General features: G+C 45.7%; 1 protein-coding gene across 16 annotated transcripts in view; it reads left to right on the forward strand.

The window, feature by feature from the left end:
* The window catches only part of fhod3b (formin homology 2 domain containing 3b), a 742,093-nt gene that overhangs the window by 515,283 nt on the left and 206,540 nt on the right, over nucleotides 1–20,270 (forward strand). For 10 of the 16 annotated variants that reach the window (XM_072509894.1, XM_072509896.1, XM_072509895.1 and 7 more), the window contains exons 8-11: nucleotides 2,323–2,417; nucleotides 6,014–6,157; nucleotides 16,312–16,559; nucleotides 18,942–19,031. In XM_072509894.1, coding sequence (XP_072365995.1) covers nucleotides 2,323–2,417; nucleotides 6,014–6,157; nucleotides 16,312–16,559; nucleotides 18,942–19,031 — 577 coding nt within the window. The remainder of the gene's footprint in view (nucleotides 1–2,322; nucleotides 2,418–6,013; nucleotides 6,158–16,311; nucleotides 16,560–18,941; nucleotides 19,032–20,270) is intronic. The other 6 variants (XM_072509897.1, XM_072509910.1, XM_072509902.1 and 3 more) reach the window with 1 other exon arrangement.

The raw sequence follows: 20,270 nt of genomic DNA on the forward strand, positions 1-20,270 counted from the left end.
ATAAGCTGAGAACTAGTCAGTGACCGAGACGTATGCTTACTGAGTGCCACCTACAGGGCGTCACCTTATATACGGCTCCCTGGTGGGCGGAGCCGGAGGCTGAGTCCCCCAGGGTTCCAAACCCGGTCTTAAAGGGGCATCCCCTACATGGTGTTAAGGGTACAGTAACCATTCATCACAAGTATTTATCCAATTCCTTTTTGAAAGTTGCAATTCAATCGGCTGTCAAGTTATATATTGCAGATTATTAAAACTCCATGCCAGGGCAGCACGGTGGCACAGTGTTAGCATTGCTGCCTCACGGCGCCGAGGTCTCAGGTTCGATCCTGGCTCAAGGTCATTGTCCGTGTGAAGTTTGCACATTCTCCCCATGTTTGCGTGGGTTTCGCCCCCACAACCTAAAGATGTGCAGGGTAGGTGGATTGGCCACACTAAATTGCCCCTTAATTGGAAAAAATGAATTGGATACTCTAAATTTATTTTTAAAAACACCCCATGCGAGAAAAAAATGTTTGTCCTCTACCCTCTGGTTCCTTTGTCAATCACCTTAAATCGGTGACCTCTGATTACTTACGAACATGGAGTGGGGGTAGGTCATTCAGGCTCTCTAGGCTGCTCTGCCATTTAGTAAGATCATGGCTGATCTGATCTTTACTGACCATCCTGTGCCTGGAAACCGTTCCTCCCTATCGATCTACCAAAGCCCTTCCAAATTTTGAATACCTCTATTAAACCTTTCCTCAACCATCTAGGTTCTAAAGAGAACAGTTCCAGCTTCTGTAACCTCTCCAAGTAACAGCGATCCCTCACTTTAAAAAAAAAAGCCATATTAGCTTGTCCAGCTACCTTCAAACATTTGCATATAACTAACCTGCAGGACTCTTTAAGATGGTTCCTTTTTAACTTCCTTCATACCTCCTTGCAACATGCATCACTCCGGACTTCTCTGTGTTAAACGTCACCTGCAGTGTGTTTGTCCATTTCAACGGTCTGTCTATGATGTCTGTTACTATCCTCCTCACAATTTACTACCTTTCCAAATTTCATCTGGGAGCATTGGAATTATGACCTTAATACCAAAAACAAATAATATTCATCAAAAAAGAGAAAGGGTCCTCTACCAAACCTCGGGGAGCACCTCCGTATACCGTTTGCTACTCATCTGTTTTCCACCTCCTTAGTCTATTTTGTCTCCACACAACCACCACCCCAAGAGCTTCAGTTTTGCTACAAGTCTATTAAGTGCTACTTTGAAAGTCCAGGCACACACTAACTGCACTATCCTCATAAACCCTCTCCATTCCTTCATCAATACATTCAAGCAAGTTGTCGAACATGATTTACCTTTTAGAAAATATGTGCTGGCTGCCATTTATTAACCAAAATCTTTCCAAGTGACATTAATATTGTCTTGAATTATTGCACTTGAAAGTTTCTTGCCACTGATTTTCGGCTTTCTGGCCAGCCGTTGTCAGGTTTAGTCCCTCTTGTCTTTTTCTTTAAAATAGACGTACCATTTTCAATTCTCCAGACCCCTGGTCCTTAGCACCATATCAGAGGAAGACTGAAAGATTGTGGTCACAGCCCCTGTTACATTGACTCTTAACTCCCTTAACAACCTCAGATGTGTCCCATCTGGACTGGGTGACCTCTCCGCTTTGAGCGCAGCTTTTCAAGTATTTCGAGTTTGTATTGTTTCCAATTTCTCTGCTGCCAACTTCTTTATTGTGACTTGGCCGAATCCTCTTGTGTTGTGAAGACAGATGCAAGATATTCACATATTACCTTGATGATCTCCTTTTTGGTCCCACTTGTCCGTTGACTTTTTACATGTGTAAAAAAGCTTCCGTGTTCCTTTTATCTTGCCTTAATATTCTGACGCGAGAGATAGAAGTAATGGGTTCTAGTCTGACCCATTCAGGGCCATTTCCATTTGTAAAGGATGCTCTGTCGCCTTACACTGCGGCTTTGCCACCAGGCCTCTGGGACTGAAGAACCTCTGTTTCTGTCTGTCTCCTGTCGCTTTGGGAGGAGGCCAGCAGAATTTCCTGAAAAATTACATTTCCAGCAGTCCCTGCAAGGAGCTGGGTGGTAGGCGGTGGGTGGGAGTATGATTAAAAGCGGGACCTTCATCTCCTCTCAATTGGGCATTTGTGTCAATGGAAGCGAGACTTGGGGGATAGGGATTCCCAACATTTGGGGCTTTCTGATCCCAGAGTCAGTAGCAGACCCAGTGTAAAATCAACCACTGCTATACCTGCTCGTGTGCAATTCTGGGGCCCGACCGATTGTTAACATTGTGTCGCTAATATTTTTCTTCAGGTGTGCGACCATGGTCAAACATTATGGAAATACTGGATGAGAAAGATGGGATTGACACTGAGCTTCTCGTTTATGCAATGACGTTAATAAATAAGGTTTGTGCGACATTCAGTTGAATTTCATTTGCCCGTTGTCCTGTGTGATGATTACATTGGAATATTCAAATAATGAAGGAGCTTGTCAGATAGATTCTGAGATGCTGTGCACCTGGGTTTGGGAATTTAGGATGGTTGAGGGAGGGGGGTGCACAGTTTCAAGCCAATCATTTAGGACTGAGAATAGGAGAAATTTATTCACTCAAGTGAATCTTTGAAATTCTCAACCTGAGATGATTGTGGATGTTCCAGCATTGAATATATTTAAGAATGAATTTTTAGCATCTCAGGGAATCTAGGGATAAGTGGAGCAGGCAGGAAAGTGGAGTTGAAACCCAAGATCACCATGATCATATTGAATGATGGGACAGGCTTGACAGGCCTTCACCTGCCCCCATTTTAAAAATCTTCTTATCTACACATTCCCAAAAACTTCGACAACAACTACTTTTAATTATGTAGAAAAAGGAGCTAGAATCAGAAAAATGCAAAGCCCACTACGCAGAGTTTACGAGATTAATGAAACTAGTGAGCTAGAGATGGAAATGTTATTGCACAATCATAACATAAGAAATGAGAGAAGAGGGCCATTCGGCCCTTCGAGCCTGCTCTGCCATTCTATGAGATCACGATGGCACTCCAGAGAGCAGAGACATATTTTGCTCAGCCTCCCAACAAAGGAAAACCCTCTCCTGCCAAGGACCAGGCCAATAAACCTTTGCTGTACTGTCTCCAATCCATTCCACGAGTGCATTTACCAAAAGCAGATCCTTGGCTCATTATCTGCTGATGCTTCATCCTGAGCTGTTATCCTTGGTGATGGTGGTGGTGGCTTAGCATTGCTTCTGCTCTCAAGGCCAGGGTGAGGAGCCATGTCCCAAATCTACTTCAACCGCAATGGAAATTGAACCTGCTTTGTTGGCATTAACCTGAGCCACATGCTGGCCATCGAGTCAAGTGAACTAACTGGTCACCCAATGCAAGTTTGCTAGATAGCCATAAATATGGAGACCAAAATTGCACGCAGTATTCCAGGTGTGGTCTCACCAAAACCCTGTAACAATTTTGTCAGGATTTCTTTATTCTTATAGCCTTGCAATGAAGGCCAACATACTATTTGCTTGCCTAATTGCTTGCCATACCTGCGTGCTAACTTTTTGTGTTCCCCAAGCCCTCTGAACCTCAAACATTTGTACGTTTCATCCCTTTTTTTATTTTTGCGACCAATGTGAATAACCACATACTTCCCCACATTTGACTCCATTTGCCATCTTGTTGCCCACTCACTTAACCTGCCTGTATCTTTTTGCAGCCTCTATGTTCTCCTCAGAACATGCATCCCCACCTAGTTTGGTATGAGATTCGTTACTCTGCCTCTTTGATTAAGTTACTAATATAGATTGTAAATAGCTGAGACATCAGCCTTGATCCTTGTGGCATTCCAGTTGTCACAGTCTACCAACTTAAAAATGCCCCACTTAACCCTACTCTGTACTCCTATCCACTTCTTCATGCTAGTACATCACCCCAAACTCCATGAGCTCTTACCTTGTGTGTTAATCTTTTGTGTGGCACCTTATCGAATGCCTTTTGGAAATCCAAGTATACTATATCTACAGGTTCCCCTTTATCTACCCTATCAGTTTCATCCTCAAAAAACGCTAATAAATTGTCAGTAGGTTTTCCCTTTTATAAAACAGTGTTGACCTGTGCTAATCATACTATGCTTTTCTAAATACTTTGTTAAGTCTTCCTTAACATTATATTCCAGCACTTTCCTGATAACTGATGTCAAGCTATAGTTCCCTGCTTTCTACCTGCCTCCATGAATAGCAGTGTTGTATTTGCTAGCTTAGTGGCGTGCAGTGGTTAGCACTGCTGTCTCATTGTACTGAGGACACGGATTCGATCCTAGTCCTGTGTCACTGTCCCAGTGGAGTTTGCACATTCTCCCCGAGTTGGTTCCACAACATATTGCTCCAGGAAATTCTCAAAATCATTCTACAAACTCATCTTCCAGATCACATTTGCAATTTGATTGGTTCAGTCTTTATGAAGATTGAAGTCTCCAGTAACTATTACATTGGTTTCTTTTACAAGCTCCAGTAATTTCACATTCAGTGCTCTGCCTAACCATATGATTAGGGGGACTGAAAATCTATATAACCTATGTTATGGCCCCATAAACAACTCTCAGCAGTGTTTTATGATCCTTGCTATTCTTAATCTCCAACCATTCTGATTCTACTTCTTGATTTTTCTGAGCCAAGATCCTTTCTCACCAATGTCCTCATGTTACCCTTTATATCAGGGTTGCCTTCCACTTTTTCCATTCTGCCTGTCCATTAAAAAGATTGTGTACCCTGGAATATATATTTCCCACGTAACCATGTCTCTTTAATGTTGATTAGACCGAATCCGTTTATCTCTATTTATGCCATTATGTCTGTTGTTCATCTATTTATTGTAGATTCGGGTAAATTGAGTTCAATTTTATTTTTAACGACTATTCCCAGACCTTACTCTCTGTACAAATGACATTGAACTCTCTTGTCATTTCTTACCCCGCCCTTTATCCATATCAATGTACATTCCTATTGCCTCAATTTTTACCTTCAGATTTCTAAATCTCTCTTCACCTAAATCCCTCCTCCCCCTCTGTTGGTTTAAAGCCATGTTTTCCAACTCTGGCCATATTTGCTGGTGCATTCTTGTCTGTATGCTCTGGCCCTTGCTGTAATACTCTGGTTACCATTACTTCTATCACTACCCTGCACTATTGCCTTGTCCTTTCTCTCTAACATTCCAAATTTTTCCTCTCATGAACCCACCGCCCACCTCCCCACTATTTTTTTGAAGTCCTCTGTATTCATTCCTCATTGCCCTTGGGCCGCATCATCTGCATCTGTGCTCCATTCCTATCTGAACAATTGCAAAGGAGCTTGGCAGAGTAAAGCTCGAAGGTGAAATAATCCCCATTATCTTAGCAATTTCATCATTTTAGTCCATGCAATATTGTTTTTCGTTCGTGCATCCCAATTCATAATAAACAGTAGAGAGGGCATTGAAGGAGACTATGATGGGTGGACAGTGTGATGCTGGGTAGAAGCTGGAAGCTCAGCACAATTTTTTTGCAGACATTTTTCAATTGGTTTTGAAATGCAAGTTTGCCTTGAAATTATGTCTTTAAATATTAATGCAGAAAGGCAATCTAATGAACTTCCTCTCGGTGCTATTTTAACGGATGAAATAACTCACCCAGAGTGAAGGTGTTAATGGCCTCAGTTGAAGTAACGAACTCCACATAAATGCAAAGTGTGTGCATGTTCACAATCAGGCATGATTTCCAAGTACTTCAAGTTTTTGTCTGAAATTTCAAGCAAATGACTGCAGATCTTTCCCTAATGCAATGGGACAAAAGTGATGACATTTCACTGTCTAAATCTGGAATAAATGGTGGTTTGGGATAGTGAGAAATGCTGACTGTGAATCTCTTTTGGAGCTGTTTTAGAGAAGCATTTATAGCCTGCTTATTTAACAGTTTCTCTCTCTCTTAATGGAATGAATGTATTCATGTGCTCTGTTGGAATTCCCAGACATTGGCAGGTTTGCCTGATCAAGATTCCTTCTATGATGTAGTGGACTGTCTGGAAGAACAGGGGATGGAAGCTATTTCGCAGAGACACTTGAACAAAAAAGGAACTGACTTGGATTTGGTCGAACAATTCAATATTTATGAGGTAATATTTCACACTCCCGCATTAACGCGAACACAATGACATTGTTTTTCGAAAGCTACTGGGGAGGAAGAGTATTGTGGCTGGAAGTCATTTGGAAAGGCTGCCTGAGTCTCTGCCCATGTGGGTCCATATTCAGCTTTAAGCCAGCAGAGATCAAGGGAATTAAGCTGCAATTGTTGAAATGAAATGAAGCACTTTGGAACAGAAAATTGTTGGGCCATAAACTCACGGAGCTGCAGAAACTGTAGTGTCCAGTAAGCAACTTTAACAGGTTGGCCTTTTACTGAAAAGATGGAACTTTTAAATGCATATTTTGTTGGCATTGATGTAGGTTGCGAACTTGTGCAAAAGCAACACTTAAACTGGGACAAATGGCAACACACTTTAGTCTCTGGCCAAGATACAGTCATAACAGAGACATGGAAATGAACATACCAGTGTGTTTTTCCATCACATCTCTCGCTACTCTAATAATTTAACTTGGCAACAGCTCGCACAAGTAATTGTTATGCAAGTGTGAGCTTATGAATGTCAGAAAGCCATTGGGGCTTGGTTGAGGGCAGCACAGCTAAGCTAGCTATTGGCCTCAACTACAACTATTTACAGAGGGGTGACAAGATAGCAATCAGCTGGGAGCATGATGACTGACCTTTCACTCCCACAAGGGGCCATCCAAATCCTTCACCTTTGCTATGCATGGGACAGCGTAATTCTCCAGAAAGTGAGAACAAGGCAATGGTGTCTTTGAGATGTATGTTAGAGACATGTCACTACCTTAGTCTCTCAGTCATTCTGGATGTAGACTTCCGAAATTGGGAACCAAATGCGCAGAAGAACTATGATTGAACACACCTCATGTTTCCAAAGTGAACAAGGATGGAACAATGTGGATTGCATTAGCAGTGAATAGGAAGGAAACCGATCATCTTCAAAGAGAAATCATGGCTTTGGTGCACTCGCAAAATAAATAGTGGTTTTTTTTCTCTTTACAGATACTGATCGACTCGCTGTTTATTTCAAGTATTTCCCTTTTGTTTTAAATATGACAATTAATTAATTTTTCTTTCAATGACATGATTTTTGGCACTTTGTTGAAAAGCATAGCTTTTGGAGAAAGAATACATCTATCGGAAAAGGATAACGCCTAATCTTGTAGCAGTTTTAAGAAAAAAAAGCAAAGTTAAAGCCTTTGTGGATTAGTCTCTGCTAATATCCATGGACGGTCTCTGTTGTATTTAGTATTGTCTGCAGTTCTCCTATCTGATCTGTGAACATCCCTTTCCTCTGTAAGCAGTAAATCTATCGGATACGTCTATCCCCCTTCTCCCCCTCCATGTGCCACAGATCTATCTCCTTCGGCCACAGTTAGCCTTGTGTGCAGTTCCAGTTAAAGCACCTCAGGAAGGATGTAATTGCACTAAAGAGGGTGCAGAGGAGATTCACCAGGATGGTGCCTGGGTTGTAGCGTTTCAGCTATGAAGAGAGGCTGGCTAGCCTGGGGTTATTTTCCTTGGAGCGGGAAAGGCTGAGAGGGGACCTGTTTGAGATGTACAAAATTCTGAGGACATAAATAGGGTAGATAAGAAGGAACCTGTCCCCTGAATAAAAAGGTTTAAAAAATACTGGGGTGGGGTGTGGCATAGATTTAAGGTTGAGGGGCAGGAGGTTTAGAGGGAATTTGAGAACAAACAAATTTACACCAAGAGGGTTGTGGGAATCTGGAACTCTCAGCCTGAAAGGGTGGTAGGAATGGGAACCCTCTCAATATTTAAGAAGCATTTAGATGAGCACCTGAAATGTCATACAAGGCTCCGGACCAAGTGCTGGAAAGTGGGATTAGAATAAACAGGTGCTTCATGGCCGGCGCAGATGCAATGGGCCGGGGCCCCTTTTTGTACTGTAAAGCTCTATGACTTTATCTCATCCACTTCCATTGTATATCCCCTATGTAATTCTCATGGCCATTGTAAAGTCTCTTGGGATTTGATACGTAATTGCTATTAAAGATGTTGAATTCCTCAATCAGATCATTCTCTCTCTCATCTCATCCATTGTAAACAAGCATAGGCCCTGCAGTTCTCTAACTCAGGTGCATGATGTGTGCTATTGGTCCCTTTTCCAATGACATGATGGATTTCCTTTCCGGGCTTAGTCTCGCATACTATGTTTTGCATTCCATGACACAAGGTAAACAGCTTTGTATATCATAGCCATGTTCACAAATTGGTTCAGAATCCACCAACACTCCAAATCCTGTCCTGCTCATTTTGGCATCGTTTAACTCCTATCTTTCTTCCTTTGTTTCAATATTTGCCATTTCTCAACCCGATTTACCAGTCTATCCAAATCGCAATGCTTTTGAAATGTTTGTAAGGCTCTCTTTCCCCCCCATCTTTGTATCCCATGCAAACTTTGATTATCTTGCCTCTACTCCCTGGTTCGAACTGATAGCAGATACCATGACTTTGTGATTAATATCCTACAGTTAATAACCCAGAGGTTGAGGGTTCAAAACTCATTATAGCAAGTTGTTAAATTGAATCGAATAAAAACTGCCAGCTCCTGTACATGGGAGAGAAAATATAGGTCTGTTAAACCTCACATGTGGAGAAATTCGAGACAGCAGAGGATGTACATAAATGGCACCAAATTGGGGTGGATAGTCAATACTGAGGATGACTGCAACAACTTACAGGAGGATATTAATAAATTGCAGAATAGGCAAATAATTGGGAGCTGAAATTCAACACAACTAAATGTGAGGTGGTACAGAATAGGGAGGTCACATATAACTGGGATGCGCAAGTCAAGTTGGGCTAGAGGAACAAAGAGAGCGCAGAGTTTAAATACATCAATCGCAAAGAGTTGCGTCACAGATTAGCGGAGCTATAAGGAAAGAAAATGAAGCGCTAGGCTTTATTTCCAGAGGGATGTAATTAAAATGTTTTGCTAACCCTGCATTGAGACTTGATAAGACCACACTTGGAGTACTGCATGAAGTTCTGATGGCCATATATAAATAGTATGGAGACGGACTTCCGGTGGGGCTCGCGAGTGGAGTGGCTGCATCGAGAAGAGGCTCCCGCCAGTCCACGATTTCTCAGACTTTTTCGGGGGTTTCCCCGGGGTTCTTTCTTCCCGCGTTTCTTCGGCCGTTGGGGCCTGCGGGACGGGCGTCGGGTCGGTCCGGTTTGGAGCCGGTGAGGAGCCCTGCGGGAGTATCCAGCGGCCGGAGCAGGGGGCATCGACCCAGAGGTCGGATGCGTGGGCGGAGCTTGACACGAGGCGATGTAATCGAGGTGACAGGCCTGAGTCCAGAACGTGATGTAGAGAGGGACTAGAGCACACTGGATGGTTCCCACTGAAAATAGATCTTTGAGGAGTTTGAAATCCGGTCCCCGGGGGAAGAGATTTCTTGACTTTGGAATTGTGGGGGGAAAAATTTGTGAAAATAATTGTTTAGTTATTTTCGGATTGAAGAAAGAAAGAAGAAATAATAAGTCGTTAGGGGATGCGATAAGCAGTTAGGAAGAAGGAAGAAAACCCGGGTTCGCCGTTGAATGAGAAGGCCAGCAAAAGCGCCGACAAGATAGCGGATGCCGGACCGCATGGTGGGGCCGCACTACTTACAGTGGAAAAGATGACCGAGGTGATGGCGGTGGAGCGGGAAAAGCAGTTTGCGAGGCATATGGAGGCTTTGAGGAAGGAGACGGCGGTCGTATTGAAATCATTGGTGGAGGAGGCAATCGCCCAGGTGAGGGTAGCTGTGGCAAAGACATGGCCGAGGTGAGGGAGCAGGGCGAGAAGATGAAGGAAGTGGAGGAAGCCCTGTCGCAGCACGGCGACCAGCTCACCTCGATGGGGGAACGAGCTGCGGAGAGTGGTGGAGATCAACAGAGGACTCCGAGCAAAGCTCGAGGCCTTGGAGAACCGTTCGAGACGGCACAATCTGAGAATTGTGGGCTCGCCCGAAGGGACAGAGGGCCCAAGGGTTGGGCCAACAGAGTCGCTAAGACGTTGGCGGAGCTGATGGGAGAGGGTGAGAACTCCCCCCAGTATGAGCTGGACTGAGCTCATCGGTCATTAAGGCCGAAGCCCAAGGTGAATGAGCCGCCGAGCGCAGTAATTATCTGCTTCCGTAAGTACTGCATGAAGGAGAAGGTGTTAAGCTGGGCGAAGCAGAAGTGCAAGGTGCAGTGGGACGGTGCTGGAGTTCGAATCTATCAGGACTTGACGGTTGAGTTGGCAAAGAGACGTGCGGCGTTCGGGCAGGTGAAGGCGGCACTGTACAAAAAGGGGGTGCGATTTGGTATGGTGTACCCGGCGAAGCTGAGGGTAACATACTAAGCCAAAGACTTTTATTTTGAGGCAGCTGAGGCGTTCGTGAGGGCAGAAGTCTTGGGACAGACGTGAGGAGTGGAACTGGAAGAGAGACTGTGGACTGTGTTTGGGCAGCTGGAAAATGTATAAATGCTATAACTTTCTTTTTACTTTTGTGTATTGTAATTTCTCTTTGCAATGTAACAGAGTTCAAGTTAATGGTTGGGTTGATTGGCGTTCTGTGTTGCGACGGTTAAATCTTATGTTAGTGAATTGTATGGGTTGGATTGTTGGTTTTGTTTTTTCTTTCACTGGGACTGGGTGGAAGGGGATGATATATCTTGGTGGGGGGAGCCACCCGCGCTAGCTAACTAAATTCATCTAGTGAATGGAGGTGAGGTGAGAGGAGGGCTGTGGTCGTTGGAGCCTGGATAGCAGGCTGCATTGGGCCTACGAGGCGAGCGAGAGGGGGGGGAAGGGATTGATGCTGGGAGATGTTTTTTAAAGGGGAAATGTAGGGGGGGTTCTTGGGAGGGGGGGGAAGGGGTTCGATGTTAACAATGGACAGGGGCGGGTCAGGCTTATGGGGCAGGGCCCAGTGGTATGATGATGGTGGATAAGAAGGGTGGGGGGGGGGGGGGGGGTGAGAGACCCCAGTTAGGATAGTCACGTGGAACATGAGAGGGCTAGGAGGTGAGGTCAAGGGTGCTTGCGCATCTTAAAAGTTTGAAAGCCGATCTGGCAATGCTGAAGGAGACTCACTTGAAGGTGAAGGACCAGGTGATACTTGAAAAGGGCTGGGTTAGTCAAGTGTTTCACTCTGGATTTGACGGAAGGGCTCGAGGGGTAGCGGTGCTGGTCAGAAAAAGGGTACGCTTCCAGATGGAGAAGGTGGTGGCAGATCAGGGGGGTACATATGTGATTGTGACAGGGGCGCTGGAGGGGAGATTAGTGGCGCTGTTTAGTGTATACGGTCCCAATTGGGACGATGTGGGATTCGCAAAGAAGGTGTTTGGAGCAATCCCCGGCTTGGACACACATGAACTGATTGTGAGGGGGGACTGGAACTTGGTGCAGGAGCCAAGGTTGGACAGATCACGGCCGTGCTCGCTGGTCCCATCAGGGGGGGGGCGAAGGCGCTGGCTGGGCTAATGGTGAAAATGGGAGGGGTGGACCCTTGGAGGTTCCTGCATCCAAGGGAACAGGCGTACTCGTTTTTCTAAGCAGTCCATAAGGTATACTCGCAGATCGACTTCTTTGTGGTGGGGAAGGCTTTGCTGGCTGGGGTTAAGGGGCCGGAATACTCGGCAATTGCGGTGTCAGATCATGCTCCGTATTTGGGTGGATATGGTACTGGAGAAGGGGGTAGAGCAGAGGCCGGGGTGGAACCTGGATGTGGGGCTTTTGGAGAACCAAGTGTTCTGTGAGAAAATTGAAAAGGTAATTAAGGAATATGTAGGTTTCAACTGTACGGGTGAGGTGTCGAAGGCAGTTGTCTGGGAGGCTCTAAAGGCGGTGGTGATGTGAGGGGTGAGGTAATTTTGTTTAAGGCCAGGGTGGACAAAGAGGAGAGGTTGGAGTGGCAGAGGGTAATAGATGAGATGTTGGAGGTAGATAGGAGTTATGCAGATGATGGGGACCCAGCGAAGCTGGAAAAGAGGAAGGAACTACAGGCGAGCTTCGACCGACTGTCTACCAGGAAGGCGGTGTGCCAACTGAGACGAGCAAGGGGTGCAGTTTATGAACATGGAGATATGTTAGCAGGTCAGCTCCGGAGGGAAGCAGCGGCAAGGGAAATTTTTCAGGTGAGGGATAGGGCAGGGAAGGTGGTGGTGGCTCCGGAGCTGATTAACAAGGTTTTTGAGGAGTTTTATGAGGGGATGTACTGGTCAGAGCCACCCGGGGAAGACCGTGAGATGCAGGAATTTCTAGATGGGTTGGAGTACCTGAGGATAGGGGAGGAGGACAGGGCTACATTGGAAGGAGCAATAGTGGAGCAGGAGATAAAGGATGTGATTGGGAGGATGCAGTCGGGGAAGGTGGCAGGGCCGGATGGGTTTCCGGTGGAATGTTATAAAAAATTCAAGGATAGGTTGGCACCCCTGATGGTGGGGTTGTTTGAAGAGGCAATAGGGAAGGGGGTGTTGACACAAACCTTGGGGCAGGCATCGATTCCACTGTTGCTAAACAAGATAAGGATCCGACGGACGGCCCACATCACTTCTGAATGTGGATGCAAAAGTATTGGCGATGGTACTGGCGGGTAGGCTGGGGGAGTGCCTCCCGAAGGTGATAGGTGAGGATCAGACGGGGTTCGTGAGAGGGAGGCAGCTTTTTTCGTACATTAGGAGGGTTTTGAACGTCGTTATGGCACCGGCGGAAGGGGAAGGAAACAGAGGTGATTGTGGCTTTGGATGCCGAGAAGGCGTTTGACCGGGTAGAATGGGGGTACTTGATGGCAGTTCTGGAGCAGTTTGGGATTGGACCAAGATTTGTGAGCTGGGTAAAGCTACTATATAAGGAGCCGAAGGCAAGTGTCCGCACAAACAACATCAGCTCGAGATACTTTTCTCTCCACCGTGGGTCGAGGCAGGGATGTCCTATGTCCCCCCTGCTGTTTTAACTTGCGATTGAGCCGTTGGCCATCGCATTAAGAAGTTCGGGAGCATGGAAAGGAATAGTGCGGGGGAGGGGGGTTTAGAGCATAGGGTGTCCTTATATGCCGACGACTTGCTGTTATATGTGTCGGAACAGAGTGTGTCGATAGGGGGAATATTGGAGCTACTGCGGGTATTTGGGTCTTTCTCGGGGTACGAGCTGAACCTAGACAAGAGTGTGTATTTTGTGGTATCTCGGCCGGGGGTGGGGGCAGGGGTGTGGGGCGGGGGGCTGCCATTCCGTAGGGCAGGGACTCACTTTAGGTATCTGGGGGTGCAGGTTGCCCGGGAGTGGGGGAGGCTTCGCAGGTACAACATCTCTAGTTTGGTGGGGGCGGTGAAAGCTGATCTGGCAAGGTGGGATGGTCTCCCTCTGTCACTGGCGGGTCAGGTACAGGCTGTTAAAATGGATGTGTTGCTGCGATTTCTGTTTATTTTTCAATGCCTATCGATTTTCCTGCCAAAGTCGTTTTTCAGGGAGATTGAGGGAAGGATTACCTCGTCCATATGGGGAGGGAAGGTGGCCAGAGTGAGAAAGGCACTGCTACATAGGGGAAGGAAGGCAGGGGGTTTGGGTCTTCCGAACCTGATGTACTACTACTGGGCGGCGAATGTGGAGAAGGTGCGGAGCTGGATCAGAGGGGTTGATTCCCAGTGGGTCAGAACGGAGGAGAGTTTGTGCAGGGGGTCGGGACTGAAAGCACTAGCAACAGTGCCGCTCCCGATAGCTCCGGGGTAATATTCAGGGAGTCCGGTAATAATAACTTCATTGAAAATCTGGAGGCAGTTTCGCCAACACTTCGGGTTGGGGGCAGGGTCAAGGGAAGTGCCGATTCGGGGGAACCACAGATTTGAGCCAGGGAGGTGGGATGGAAATTTCCGGAAATGGGAAGAGAAGGAGATTAAGACGCTAAAAGATTTGTTTCTTAGGGGACGGTTTACGGGATTGAAGGAGCTGGAAGCGAAGTATGGGCTGGAGCAGGGGGAAATGTTTAGATACATGCAGGTTCGAGATTTTGCCAGAAAGGAGATACAGAGCTTCCCGGTAGAGCCGGCCTCCACATTGCTGGAGAAGGTGCTGACGACAAAGGGACTGGAGAACGGGGTAGTGTCAGCGGTGCACAGAGCAATTTTGGAAGAGGATAAGGCATCACTGGAAGGGATCAAAGCAAAGTGGGAGGAAGAGCTGGGAGAGTTTATAGAGGAGGGGGTCTGATGTGAGGTGCTCCGGAGAGTAAATGCCTCCACCCCATGTGCGAGGTTGGGGCTGATACAGCTGAAGGTGGTATACAGAGCACACCTCACGAGGGTGAGGATGAGCCGATTCTTTGAAGGGGTAGAAGATGTGTGTGAGCGTTGCGGTGGGGGAGGGGGAGGGGGGGTGGGAGTGGCGCTAATCACGTTCATATGTTTTGGTCCTGTCCAAAGCTAGAGGATTACTGGAAGGAGGTTTTTAGGGTAATTTCCAAGGTGATGCATGTGAAACTGGACCTGGGACCTCGGGAGGCCATATTCGGGGTGTCGGACCAGCCAGGGTTGGAAATGGGTGCGGAGGCAGATATCATAGCCTTCGCCTCGTTGATCGCCCGAAGGCGGATCCTGTTGGGATGGAGAGCAGCCTCTCCACCCTGTTTGGGGATTGGTGGGAGGATGGGATCGTTGTTATTGTTATGAGGATTGACATATTTATTGCTGATTATTGTTTATTGTTGGTGGGTGTAAATTTGGGAGAAAATGTGAAAAAGGAGGCGAATAAAAATATTTTTTTTAAAAATAAATAAATAGCATGGAGAGGATACAGTGAAGACTTTGATGGTCATGCCAAATTTAAGGGAATGCAAATAAGGAAAGGACAAAGAGGCTGGATTTCTTTCTCCGGGGGAGTGGGGGGGGTAAAGTTTGAAAGAATGCTTCCACTTGTGGGGAAGGGCATAACTAGGTTTGAGTGAGGAAAGGGGCTCAAGTGAAGCATAAATGTGGTCATGGACTGTTTGGGCCGAATGGCCTGTTTCTGGGCCATGTATCCCATGTAATATTCATGTCAATCTGTTTCTCATTATCTTTTTCCCCACTTACACATTGACCTGTCACAGGCTACTTATATGAGCTAGTTCTGGTCACTGCGCTGGGATTGTGGCTACTTTCTGTTGTCAGGCCTGAAGGGTAATTTGGGCATCAAATCACTGAATCAAAATTGAGGTCTTTGATGCAGCCCAGATCCACGTGGCCTGTGGGTACGTTTATATCACAGCAGAACCATTGGTGCAACGGTTTTGCTGTAATTGTAGGGTTGATGTAACCTGCATCTGGTATGATGGCCTGAACTTGACATCAGGCACACAGCAGAGTGGCACTCCCTCAAAAAAGTAGTCTTGTTTTTCACTTTGGAGTTAGTGGCGACACCATACCTGATTTACACTCCCAGGTTTGACATTGGGTAAGGCAGTGCATTGATTAGGTTTCTAAAAATTTACAGTAGCCGAGTTCAAATCCCCCAATGGCACTGTGGCCTTAAAATCAGTTGAGTAAAAATTACTGAATAAATCTGGACTAAAAAGGTGACATCAGTAAAAGGGAGAGGAAAGTTGCCAGGTTGTTGTTAAAAGCCGAACTGATTTACAAATGTTCTTTCGGGAATAAAATCAGCTATCCTTACCCAGTCTGGCCAGATGTGACTGCAGTCTAACATCTCAGCAGTTGACCAACTGCTCCAAGGAATGACCCAGCAATCCACTCTCGTATCAATCGCACTTTCATTCGGGACTTCAATGTCCATCACCAAGATTGGCTCGGAGATACAACCACCGTCTGAGCTGATTGAGACCTGAAGGTCGTAGCTGGCAGATTTGGCTTGTGGTTGGCGTTGCTAGAAGCAACACCGGGGAAATAACTGACTTACCCAGCTTCATGTTGACGCAGGTAACTCATTAGGCTACACAATTGTGTGAAACCAATGCAGCACCTTCACCGTGTAGACTAACAGTTCAAAAAGATGACCGACCACCATAACCTCAGTGCAGCAGGGGCTGGGTGGTGAACACAGATGCCAGCGACGAGGGTTTAAAAAATAAATAAATAACCAGGTGCTTAAACTTTGGGAAACTAACAAAATAGAATGTGAATTTTCACATGTTCAAACGTGCATATATCAAATCACTTTTCCTAATTGATTTGCAGATGGGCCTGAAACATGAAGATGGTGATGATGACACTGTTACTCTGAGTGGGCGCAAGAATCGGCGGAGATCAAGTCTTGGTGTGAACGAGCGACGTGGTTTAGAACGACGGAGAAGTCGAAGACATTCAGTGCAAAACATCAAGAGCTCGTCGTCTGCCCCTGCGAGTCCTTGCAGTCCCCTGCCTGGTCATTTCCGTTCACACTTCCTGTTAGCCAGTGACCAGCGGCACGAAGATGTCAGCGAAAAGTAAGTCTTTGTCAAAAGTTGAAGGAAGCATGGAAACCATATTAAACTGTATTCCTTTTTGTGAGGTGGTCTTTACTCCATTCTCCCCAGTCTCACTCAAGTTAAAATGGCTTTTTATCCTGTCATTTCCTCCTGCATTAGTTACCATATTGGAGACAAATTGGGAATCAACTTGGGCTCATCTTTACAGAGGAAAAGGGGCACAAAAGAAACTATCAACTACGCATATTGATATATAGCAGAGCCCCCAAAAGTCTAATCTACTGGTGTCAAAGCTCAAACCTCCCAATTCAAATATCCTGATGGACTTGTGCACATCCATAGATTAACACAGCAGGAAATTTACAGATTAAAATATTACACATGCATATAAAGCTGGAATTTTTTAGGGCAACGATTTTGGGAGGAAGTTCCCTAGTTGTGAAGTAAGATGTTGTGAAGTAAGATACGCGCTAGTCCATGAGGCATTTAAGTATTATTATGGGTCTGTACACACAAATGCCAATTGAATGAGAATAATTTGTCATTTTGGCAATTGGGTATTAAAGTTTCATTCAAGAGATTGACATTGGACCCAGAAAGCCTTTGAACTAGGAGAAATGACTAAAATTATCAGCACTGAATTTTCAAATATCTGGAGGTGTGGATGGCAATGTTATTTAGTCAGTGCATGTAGAGTTCTACTTTCTATGATAGTGTCAACTCATGTCAAGGTGCTGAAGGTCACCTGTGTTCTTTCCACTCTTGGCCCATATTAGGTCTGAGACAAATATGGCTGTCAAAAAGCAGCTGTTCCCTTCACTTAAATATAATGGTACGAAGTCTTACAACACCAGGTTAATGTCCAACAGGTTTGTTTCGATGTCACTAGCTTTCGGAGCGCTGCTCCTTCCTCAGGTGAATGAAGAGGTATGTTCCAGAAACACATATATAGACAGATTCAAAGATGCCAAACAATGATTGGAATGCGACCATTAGCAGGTGATTAAATCTTTACAGATCCAGAGATGGGGTAACCCCAGGTTAAAGAGGTGTGAATTGTGTCAAGCCAGGACAGTTGGTAGGATTTCGCAGGCCAGATGGTGGGGGATGAATGTAATGCGACATGAATCCCAGGTCCCGGTTGAGGCCGCACTCATCTGTGCGGAACTTGGCTATAAGTTTCTGCTCGGTGATTCTGCGTTGTCGCGCGTCCTGCAGGCCGCCTTGGAGAACGCTTACCCGGAGATCAGAGGCTGAATGCCCTTGACTGCTGAAGTGTTCCCCGACTGGAAGGGAACATTCCTGCTTGGTGATTGTTGCGCGATGTCCATTCATTCGTTGTCGCAGCGTCTGCATGGTCTCGCCAATGTACCACGCTTCGGGACATCCTTTCCTGCAGGATGAATGGACATCGCGCAACAATCACCAGGCAGGAATGTTCCCTTCCAGTCGGGGAACACTTCAGCAGTCAAGGGCATTCAGCCTCTGATCTCCGGGTAAGCGTTCTCCAAGGCGGCCTTCAGGACGCGCGACAACGTAGAATCGCCAAGCAGAAACTTATAGCCAAGTTCCGCACACATGAGTGAGGCCTCAACCGGGACCTGGGATTCATGTCGCATTACATTCATCCCCCACCATCTGGCCTGCAAAATCCTACCAACTGTCCTGGCTTGACACAATTCACACCTCTTTAACCTGGGGTTACCCCATCTCTGGATCTGTAAAGATTTAATCACCTGCTAATGGTCGCATTCCAAGCATTGTTTGGCATCTTTGAATCTGTCTATATATGTGTTTCTGGAACATACCTCTTCATTCACCTGAGGAAGGAGCAGCGCTCCGAAAGCTAGTGACATCGAAACAAACCTGTTGGACTTTAACCTGGTGTTGTAAGACTTTGTACTGTGCTCACCCCAGTCCAACGCCGGCATCTCCACATCATTAAATATAATGGACATGCGGTTGTTATATGGCTCCGCTTTGTGCCCATGGCAAGGTCAGATAATTTCATCCTGTCCTCCGCACAAGACTTGCATCTAAAAGAAAAATCAGGCCCGTTGTGTTTCATCGTCGACAGCAGCCTATACTTCTCTATTCAAGATTCGGAAGGAATGCCATGGCTGCCTAATAAAAGTAAATGTTTAATTAGATTCCTCCCAACCTTTCCATATTAATTGTATTGAAAATTTACATCTCTGAGTAGAGGCTGTTGCCTGCTCGTGCTAACTTGCACCTGAGCCTTATCTTGACCTGACCAAAATGGGAATCCTGACTCCCGTATGCCTGCTGTATTGCGCAGCTCTCTGCTGATTATCTTCCCAAGTACTCCTACACGCCGCAGTTCATTTCTCGTTTAGTCTCCTTCATTCCTGTTTTTGACATCCAATTTATTCTATTCAGCAAAGATGGGGCTCAGCAGTACATGGTCTGCCATGCCGATGAACCAAACCAGTCTGATGTATTTGAGGCCAATCTCTCAGAATGCAATGCGTAAGTACAGGGGGCTGCATTGAATTGCATGACTACAGCTGGGTCACTCTTCTGCTGCTCCTTGTGCTTCACCTATTTGGGGGTTGGGACTCTCTTGTGCAAAGCTTTGGTTGTTGGACATGCGGTGTCTATATTAGTAATGATCTCCTCTTTGTTTTGTCAAACTTTTCCTTTGTGGATCTAATTTTCATAATTTCTAATCCTAAAATCTTAGAATCTCTACAGTGCCGAAGGAGGTGATTCCACCCATCGGGTCTGCACCCACCCTCCACAAGAGAACCCCTCGCAGGCCCATTCCCCTGCCCTATCCCTGCAACCCCACCTAACCTGAAAACTAAGGGGCAATTTTATCATGGTCAATCCATCTAATGTGCAAATCTTTGGACTGCAGTCCGCCATGCAGTTTTAATGCAGTCAGAACTCTGAAAATACTAAGACAAAGTTGCAATTTTTCCCAAGTTTGTTGCTTTTGTAAAATGGTTGGTGCTTTTTTCTGTGGTGCCTTCTTATGATATCTTTGGGCTGAAATAATACAGATGTGAATGTTGCAAGGAGAGCAAGTCACCCAAACAGAGTGAAAGAAGCACTTCCAATTTGCAATGGCCACATATGCAGTTTACAATAAAATGGTGCATCTTTGCTAGGATCTCCACCTTTCCTTCCTTTTTCAATACTTCACCCCTTTGTTTCCATTCTCAAATCCTTCATGAAAGTTACATCTGTTTATTTTGGGTTTGGACAATGCTTCAAAATACACATGTCAGTGCTCCTCGAAATAGCAGCCTCTACTGCACCTTGCATGAGCTCTTTCTTCAGATGTTAACGTGGCTCATTATCAGTGGGTTGAAGCTAGCTTCACTGCAGGCTTAAGCACATAAACTTGGCTGGCAATTCAGGCCCAAATTGATGCGAGCGTTTGGTGTGGCTTAAAAACCAAGGTACGTCTGTTCAGATAAAGGGAAGCGATCCCCAGGCTTTAAAATGGATGATCACACTATGTCATGGTCTACAATGCTACCAGAAACAGACTATTTGATTGTTTATGGGACCTTACTGCATGCAATGCGATTTTCACATTTGTTTACAATTGGTGTTAATTCGGTCAGTGTTTACCCTCTGTAATTTTGAATCGTCCGCTAACCTGAATCACGAGCCCTCAAGCTAACAGGAGCATGTTGAAATAGCAGTGACTACTTAAAAGTAAGTCCGGTGATTGTAAAGAATTTTGCAGAATTTATA

This window comes from Scyliorhinus torazame, chromosome 6 (genome assembly GCF_047496885.1).
Source record: "Scyliorhinus torazame isolate Kashiwa2021f chromosome 6, sScyTor2.1, whole genome shotgun sequence".
Taxonomy (NCBI): domain Eukaryota; kingdom Metazoa; phylum Chordata; class Chondrichthyes; order Carcharhiniformes; family Scyliorhinidae; genus Scyliorhinus; species Scyliorhinus torazame.